General features: G+C 48.3%; 1 protein-coding gene across 2 annotated transcripts in view; it reads right to left on the reverse strand.

The window, feature by feature from the left end:
- The window catches only part of BMP2 (bone morphogenetic protein 2), an 11,879-nt gene extending 3,546 nt beyond the window's left edge, over nt 1–8,333 (reverse strand). The window contains exons 1-2 of one of the 2 annotated variants that reach the window (XM_008703336.2): nt 7,908–8,333; nt 6,349–6,698 (exon numbers count right to left, since the gene is read on the reverse strand). In XM_008703336.2, the coding sequence (XP_008701558.1) occupies nt 6,349–6,691 (343 nt within the window). In that variant the 5' untranslated portion in view covers nt 6,692–6,698; nt 7,908–8,333. Of the gene's footprint in view, nt 1–6,348; nt 6,699–6,984; nt 7,854–7,907 lie in introns of those variants that run through there. The other variant, XM_008703334.2, reaches the window with a different exon arrangement.
- Between the last annotated feature and the right edge of the window lie 637 nt (nt 8,334–8,970).

An 8,970-nucleotide genomic window follows, 5' to 3' on the forward strand; every position in this document is an offset into this window, starting at 1 on the left:
GGGGGGGGTTGTAACCCTGAGATTCAGCATTTCTAGCAAGCTCCCAGGTGAGGCTGTGCTAGGAGCTTCTGGATTGCCCTTACAGGGTGAAGGTTTTAAAGGATGCTTTCACATTCAAATGTCAATTCCAGGAGCATATTTTAAAGTGATTTCTGGTCAAATAATACAAAAATGAGTAGAAGAAACAATAGTGCTGGCCAAGGAATAAGAGGTGAGTCCTTGGGTGGGCAGCCAGGGACTCAGAACAGAAAGATCTTTCAAAGCTCATCTACTTGGGACATGGAGACTATCAGGCCAAGAAGTAAACCGTCCATGGTCCCCTCATGCCTGCTAATCTACACCTGCTGGGAATACCTTTTGGGAGCTATTCACACTCTAAGCTAATGGTACTTCAGGCCAAGCACTATTTTTATTTTTTGTTTAATTTTCTTTAAATTCAATTAATTAACATATAGCGTATTATTAGTTTCAGAGGTAAAGGTCAGTGATTCATCACTTGTATACAGCACCCAGTGCTCATTCCATCACGTGTCTTCCTTAATGCCCATCACCCAGTTACCCCATCCCCTCACCCAATTCCCCTCCAGCAATCCTCAGTTTGTTTCCTATAGTTAAGAGTCTCTTATGGTTTGTCTCCTTCTCTGATTTTGTCTTATTTTATTTTTAAAATAACTCTCCAACCAATCAGAGCAGGGCTCTCTTCCATGGCTCCAACAAGTATCAAGGATTGTGTTTAGCTCCTTCTTTTCTTTCCACCCTCTAATTCAGGGGCCCTCTAATGTTTCCACTGAAGGCGTTCTTTTAGCAGAGAAGCCAACAGATACCAAAGAAAAAAGGAGTGACATGAAAATCAGCAGTGTCCCCCAGATGTAATGACATAAAGCCAGATCTGGCTTGAACTACTGACTTCTCTGATACCAGCACACCTAAGAACACTCTTTTCTTTTAAAGAACAGGGAAGAAAGGCAAATTATCCAGGGCATTTGCTGAACAGCTGTATTAATAAGGTGCCCAGAGAAATCACAATTGCAACAAGAACTCTGATTCCAAATCCATAAATGAAAAAGAAAGAAGTTACGAACACATACAGACATGAACACACACAGACACAAGGGGACACGGGGACACACACACACACACACACACACACCCCGGCAGCCAGAGGATGATAATGAAGGGACACTCACCAAGACCAGCATGAAAGACAAGTCAAATGAGTAAAGATGGGTATAAAAGAGGCATAAAATAGAATAACCCTCTAGAAGAATAAATCTAAGACTGCAGTGAATCATATCAAATTGCCACTGTTTGACTAGATTTGATACGTTAAAAAAACAGCAATTTCATGTACTTCAAAATCTCACCGTAAGTTAAGTAGCGGAGAGGATAATCACTCAGCAACCTTAGCAAAGGGAAGAACTGCACTATCAAACAGTAACGAGAAGACCTTTCCCTGACTTCCCAGCTTCATTAAGAACCTCTATTTGTCCTTAATACAAAGGACTCTGGTGACACCCCCGTGGACTCAGGTCACAGAGGTAACTCCAAACCCAGTTAAAAAAAAAAAAAAAAAAAAAAAAAAAAACGGCTCAAGTGTGGGGCACCTACCACCACTTCTTTTGATCTGCAAGGAACAAATTTCTTCTTAAGGGTAGAAAAATCAAAACCTATTTGAAAGAAAATAAAGAGAAAAAAAAGGTGCAAATCATCACACCACACATGGGGATTCTGAAAATATAGAGCATTTACCTAAGTAGGTAATGTATGCTTTTTTAGAGGCTTACATGGTTATTAATTCTCTGTAAATAACCCTTGTTGAATAAGCTGAACTTGTCAAGGGATTTGGGTATGCCAGCCTGTTTTAGACCTGGGTTCTTGAACTTCTGAGTTCTTATTCAAACAGATGGAGCTCTGGCTGCGGAGACGTAGGGAAGGAAAATAAGGCACCAGTCACATCTGACCTCGCCTCCAAAAGTGAAGTTCTAACTTAATCAGCTACACTCTATCAACTATTCATCTACATCCAAATAATACAATAGATGAGGCTGAATTCCCTCAGCCAGCCTGTTCCCTCTGGCCTCCTCTTCCCTAGACAAATGGGGAAATTGGACGTAAGAGAAAGAAGTCTTCAGGATAATGCACCTGGCATGCTGGAGGCTTCTTTGTGTCACACCTGGCACTAAGATCTTTACCGGAATCATCTACAACAAACCAATTAGGGAGGGACTCTTATTATCTTCATTTTGGAAATGAAATTGTTGAAGCTCAGAGAGGTTATGTGACTTTCCTAAGGTCACCAAGCTAATTAATGAAGAGCAGAGCTATGAACTTGAGCCTACTGCAGTTTCTAGCCACTAGGTGCCACTACCTAACACAGGGAAGGAGTCAAAAACTCAAGCAAGGGGCGCCTGGGTGGCTCAGTCGGTTGAAGAGTCTGCCTTCAGCTCAGGTCATGATCTCCAGGTCCTGGGATCCCTCACTTCCCGCTTGCTGCTCAGTGGGAAGTCTGCTTCTCCCTCTCCCCGTGCCCCTCCCCCCACTCATGGCTCAAGGGTGTGCATGCGGGCGCCTGTGCACTCTCTCTCTCTCTCTCACAAACAAATAAATAAAATCTTAAACAAACAAACAAACGCAAGCAAATGTCAAAACCATTAGGGGCACATTTATATTTGCTACAGTAATAACCGCAGGGTAAGTTCTTTCCCAACCAAAGGGACAGAAATATACCATCACCCAAGTATAGTGGAGAGAAGACACAACTAAGAGAGGCAGGGCCCCTGAGACATGCAGATCTTGTCTGCAACCACTGATATCTTACAGCTGCCTTTTTATCCTGAAGAGGTGAGTTTTAGCAGAAAAGGGAATTCTCATTATGTTTTGAGAATTTTGCAACACTCTTTGGACCAAAAACGTCCATTAAGACGACAACAACAACAATCTGGGGGGTGCCATAGCAAATCAGTACCACTGGAAATCACTGCCCTGAAATGAATTGTAAGTGGCTGAGAATAAGAAGCAATGTATTCTAGAATATAACATAACGGCTAGAGAATTAATATTGTCAAGGAGAAAAAAATGTAAAATGAAAAGGTTAAAAGAAAACTGTTTTGTTTTGTTTTTTTTTAAAGACAACAAAAGATTTGGCAACTAAAGGAAAAGTATTGCCATCCTCACACCCCAGTCTGGCTTCTGCCCACCCGTACCTCCAGCACCTTTAGAATGATCATGTGTCCTCTTACTGTCCTTTCGACAACTTAGTGAAATACACAAAGGACAAGTCTAAAAAAGACAAAATGGCTCGATGAGAAGGATACAGAGGAACCACCAAAAGAGTGGAGGACAGAAAATATTAGTCCAAGAACAATTGTTGGGCACGAAAGCCTCAACCTCCAAAGACTTCCACAGAGAATGCCTGTGCTACTTGATGGGGCCCTTCTTCAGGACACCGAACCACCTGGGGACACTAGGAAGGCGCATCAGGTAAGTTTTGCTCTGGGGGGTGTATATGTCCAAATCCTGTGCTGACACTGGGCATTTGTGATACAAGTTCTCTCTCACAGGGCAGCGGCTGCTTCTTGAACTCTACTATACAGATATTTTCATGATAATTAACATTTGTGGGAAAAGGGTTGATCTCTATTCAAAGGCTTTAGTCATGGAGGCAAATAATTCCATTGTTTCACTCAAAAAGACGACAGTGTCCTTCAGAGTCGGGAGAGCAAGCGAGCACATGGTCCTTCTATATTACACGCTGACAGGAAAGCAGAAAGACTTTTTGCAGGGCCAATGAAGTCAACCAGTTTCAATGTGTTTTTAACTACAGTAAAGCTGAGAACACTCTTTCCAGCTGGAGACGTGATTTTTCTGTCTTCAGTGGCCGTTGAGAAACGTCTATGTGGCCAGAGAACTTTTTAATGACTGAAAAAAGAAAATTGTTGCAACACTTTGGTCCTCCTGAGTGAAAAGTATTATACAGAGGACTAGGCAAAGTTTAATAGGAGAAATGACAACTGAGCATTTCATTTCAGATCGCCGGCCTACTTATCTTCACCCAGTGGTTGGTATCTGATAACCAAGGTATCTCTCGTCTTGTAATTTCACCAAATCATCCAGATCCCACCCAAAATAAAACCAACAGGTAATTCTTGGAATCAGGCCCTCAGTCCTCTACCAAACAAATGCCCATCAAGGTTGCATGAGCCAAGTTCCACTCTTAAGCCAGAAGCCTTAATCACATGGTTTATTAAAAGATTTTTAGTGCCATGCATGGCACAGGGATGTTTCTAAAAACCAAATCCTGGGTTCCACAAAAATGAAATGGTCTTCGAAAAATGCATCATGTGGCCTAACGATATACTAGTCATAAGAAGAAAAGAAATGGATTTGATGAAATTGGAGGGAAAAAATTATATGGCTTTTCTCTATCATCTCACTGCATTAAGATCTAACATTACTCTTAAGTTGATTTTAAGTAGGTTGATAACTTCCATACTGTTTTGCACATAACATTTATACTTTTAAAGTGATAAATTCTGACTTATAAACTCAAGCATGCTATTTAAGTTAAAAATAACACACTCAATCTGTAGCCTGTTTAGTTTTGATCAAGCCACTTCTAGAGGAAGAAAGAGAAATACAGACTTCACTGATGGAATCCTCATGCAACTGAATGTTTCAGGTGTCAAATGACTTAAATGTTCCTTCTTTTAAGTTAGAAGAGACACATAGTACCCTCTTGTCCTTAAAAATAGTTAAGAGTGGTTCCAGGCTAAATTTCCAGGACAGGTGACTGAAATAGCTACTCTCGATACTTTTCTATGCAGAAAAACAATTCTAATCAGCATCAGCTGGGAACGATGAGCTGCATCTATCATCACCCCAAGGTTACGCTAACAGAACATTCAGGAGTGAAAACATTTCTACATATGACAACGGACAACTTCTGCTTTCAGTGAATGAATCCTGAAGGAGTAGAATGATATCTTATATCCTTTCCCATTGAATCTCTACTGCAAAAAGCACCTCACTTGGAAATGTGCTGGAAAATGATGGATTACGATAAATGGATTATCAATTCAGTGTCCCCTTCACAGCATACAGCAGCTTTGATGAAGAAGGACCTTTTGTTATGCAACCTGCCTTTGGGACTTCTTCCCAGTACCCAGTGCTGTTCTCACAAGTGCATCCTTCGCAGGGAGAGAAAATGCCTGGCTGTCACATTTCTTACTTGTTTATATCAGAGCATAGATTTCTACTTGAAATTTACCACCTCAAGGCAAGGCAAGAAAAGGAGAACTTTACTCCAAATTCCCCAATAACCTCCAAGTGGCTGCTCTGTGACATACAACTTTGGACCTGTCTCTAGAACTTGATGAAACCCTTGCTCTATTATGGAATGTATTAAGCCAAAGGGGAATTTAAAAGTGTAGAAAAAGAACTAAAGTGGAACATATTTTTGACTAATCCACGAACTTGGGTACAACAGATGTCAATAGCTTCTCTCAGACATTTCAAATCCACTAAATGCTTCTCTGATGAAACAAGCAGAAATATCCTACCTTAGGAAAACCACATCCAGTATCGTAAGAGAAAAAAAAAATCCACATTTCAATGCACATGAAGAAAAAAAAAAAAAAAACAGGCAGCTGCTGCAAAAGCTTTTATCTGAAGGCTCCCCTTGTCTCTACTAGGGAGTTCATCTCAGATTTAAGCACAAAACAAGAAAGTCATTGTGGAAACAATAAGATTGATTGTGGAATTGATCTCCCACGGGGATTAGATAGGGATTCGAAATCTTCCAAACCAGACCCAGATCAACTGTAAATTAGAAAGACTTTGGGGCCCCAGGCTTTGATTTTTCAATAGTATCTCTGAAAACTCTGCCCTTGGCTCTGTCTAGCCTGAAACCCCAGCTTAAGCAGGAGAAGCAGACTTACAGGGCAAGGGCTTCCAAACAGACGTAAAAAGATCCCAATCTGCCCCCCTCCTTTTCATTCTTCCCCTATGAAATTCTTGCACATTTAGCTGACTAGAGGCATGCCTTTTGCCCTCATCTTCCCCATCACTTGATTTCTTTCCAGTTCCTGGAGGAGGAGTCGCTCGTCTGGCTGCAAGCCAGGAAAAGGGTGCGGATTTACCAAAGGGGAATCCCTGGCTCCCGCGCCACAAAGGCAGTGCGTTAAAACCAGGTTCGGAAAGGTTCTTACAAAGGCAAGAATGGAAACGTCTGCGGCAGCGCTCCCGCCAAGCTGCCTTTCCAGGGATGCCAACAGTCAGCCCACGGTGGGGAGCTTTTGGAGGTGACTCTCCGCCCGCATCTCCGCCCCCACTCTCTGCTCCACGCCTCACCTTCGTGGTGGAAGCTGCGCACGGTGTTGGCGAGGCTGGCTGCCCTCTCCAGCCGGTGGTCCGGGGCGGGTGCGCCCGGCTGGCCCGAGTGCCGGCGGTACAGGTCCAGCATGTAGGGGGGCACCACGGCGTCCCTGCTGGGGGTGGGTCTCCGCTTCAGGCCGAACATGCTGAGCAGCCGCAACTCGAACTCGCTCAGGACTTCTTCCGAGGGCTGGGACGAGGAGCGGCCAGTGGATGCCGCGAACTTCCTCCGGCCCAGCTCGGGAATGAGACCGGCCGCGCCGCCCAGGAGGACCTGGGGAAGCAGCAACGCTAGAAGACAGCGGGTCCCGGCCACCATGGTCGACCTGCGGACAGGGCCGACGTGAGTCACCGCGTTCCCGGCCCAACCCTCTCCCCTTCCGCCCCCACGTCCCCCGGCTCCCGCTCGGTCCGTTGCCTCCTCCTCCAGGGTGCCCACCTGGTTTGCAATACTCGCGGGGATACTTCAAAGGGGCTGAAGCTCGAACGTTTGGGAGAATGGAAAGCCCCTAGTCCCTGAGCCCGAAGGCTTTTCCCCTTCCATCTCACCCTCATCCATCTGACACGATTTGCACACACACACACACACCCCACCAGCGTCAAGACTGTCACCTTTTTTCCGTGACACTAGCGCTGACAGCCTGTGCAGGGAACCTGGGGAAACCACCGCTTGGTCTGACACCTCTCCGTTCCCTAAACAAACCCAAACACATTGCCCAGCGCTCGCTTCATATAAACACGCACGAATGGTGCATGTGACTTCCTTACAGGCACTGTATAGAACTTCCTGATACACACACACACACACACACACACACACACACAGTCTATAACTTCCAGACCCAGTAAACTCAAGGCCACAACTTCCGAAGCCACTTGCAACTTGTGGCCCACACCTCTAACCTCAGAGGTGTCAGGACGGGCTACTCAGACCCCGAACCCCCCACCCCCATGCAGTCAAGATACACACGTATATTCCTCGAATTATGTAAATAACAAGTATCTATTAATTCACGTGTCAATACAAGGTGGTATTGAAGTACCGACCCCCCTCGCATTCCTGGAAACAAACAGGGAGAACCCCAACTTCTAGCAGTTTCCTAAATAGGGACTTGGCTCTGAGTAGAGAGCAGGTCTTCCTGAGAAATTTGAAGAAGGGAGAAAGATGGCCATGGCAGAGCGTAAAGGTTGGCAACTAACGGGTGAAATCCAAGGGCCACCCTCTCGAAGGAATTTTTTTTTTTTTTTTTTTTTTTTTTTTTTTAATCATCTAAGTGTTAACAGCCCTAATAAAATACTGAAGAGAGGGAAGGGAGGAGGGTCGGAAGAGTGCGAGCCAGGAGGGCCAAGCTGACGGTCGCTGGGGGCGGTAGGACGGGGGCATCCCTGCAGGGGCTCTGCAGCACGTGGACCTGGAGGGGGTCTGTTTACGTCCGGCCAGGCCCGGCCCCAGGACCGGCTCAGCGGCAGCAGCAGCGGCCGCCCGGGCCCCGCGCCCAACCCCCCAGTCCCAGTCCGGGGCCCACGTCCTCTACCTTTAGGAGACCGCAGACCGTCTAAGAAGCACGCGGGGACACGTCCATTGAAAGAGCCTCCACATGGAAAAAGCTCTGCTCGAAGGACCTGGCGCAGGGACCGGGTTCCCTTCCTTTGCCTCCTCCTCCTCCCGGGTGCCGGCGGGGCAGTCCTTCTCCTCACGCAGAAAACGGCGTCTCGGGGTCGCGCCCAGCGGAGGAGTGGAGGGGCGCGGGGTCCGGAGGCGGCGAGGCTGGGTCCGCTGGGGCAAAGGCACCAGCGCGAAGTGGGGAGCGCAAGCTATTCTCCCTGCAAGTTCAAGAAGTCTCCAGCCAAGTGCTGACACACAACAACAGCGAGCAGGGGGAGGAGTGCGGGGCAGGGAAGGGAAGGGAGAAAGGAAAAGCTGGTGCTGTCGTTGTCCTTAGGAACCAGCGCCCGCGGGACGCGTGGCCCCGCGTGGGGCCGGCTGCGGGACTCGGGGGGCAAGAGTCGGGCGCTCCGCGCTAGCTCCGCCGCGGCCCATGGCTCGGGGCAGCCATCCTGGGAGACGCCGGGTCCGGAGAAGGGCGCAGCGGCGATCTCGGTGCCGGGCGAGTTGCCCCCCCGCATCACTCTGCCTTACTCCAGCGCACCCCCATTAGCGCTAGCCAGCTGAAACCCCCGCGGCTCCGGCGCTCCGGCGTCCTCGGGCGCATTCTCCGGCGAGGCGAGCCGAGTCCCGGGCCGCCGAGGCGGGTGGCCGCGCTCTTCCCTCGCTCTCCTAGCCCCCGGGCCAAGCTGCGGTGCGCTTTGTGGCCAGCCTGGGGTCCGCTCACACGTCGACCGGCGCGTCGCAGGCCCCCGAGTTCGGGCAGTAGGTGATCGGCATCGTGGCGCTCGGGCTCGGCTCCCGGCTCCCCGGCGCTCTGCCCGCCGGTCCTCGGCTCTGGCGCGGCCCGGGCAGCCGAGGCCACGGCGCAGTGGCGCGCACGGCCGGGCGCTCCAGCCCGCGTGAGGTCTGCGGCGCGCTGGTGCCTCGCAGCCCCCAGTAATCCGCGAGGCGCTCGCCGCGAGGTCGTTCGGGTCGGCGGCGGAGCCTGT

The sequence above is a fragment of the Ursus maritimus genome, unplaced genomic scaffold (genome assembly GCF_017311325.1).
Source record: "Ursus maritimus isolate PB19 unplaced genomic scaffold, ASM1731132v1 scaffold_22, whole genome shotgun sequence".
Lineage (NCBI taxonomy): Eukaryota > Metazoa > Chordata > Mammalia > Carnivora > Ursidae > Ursus > Ursus maritimus.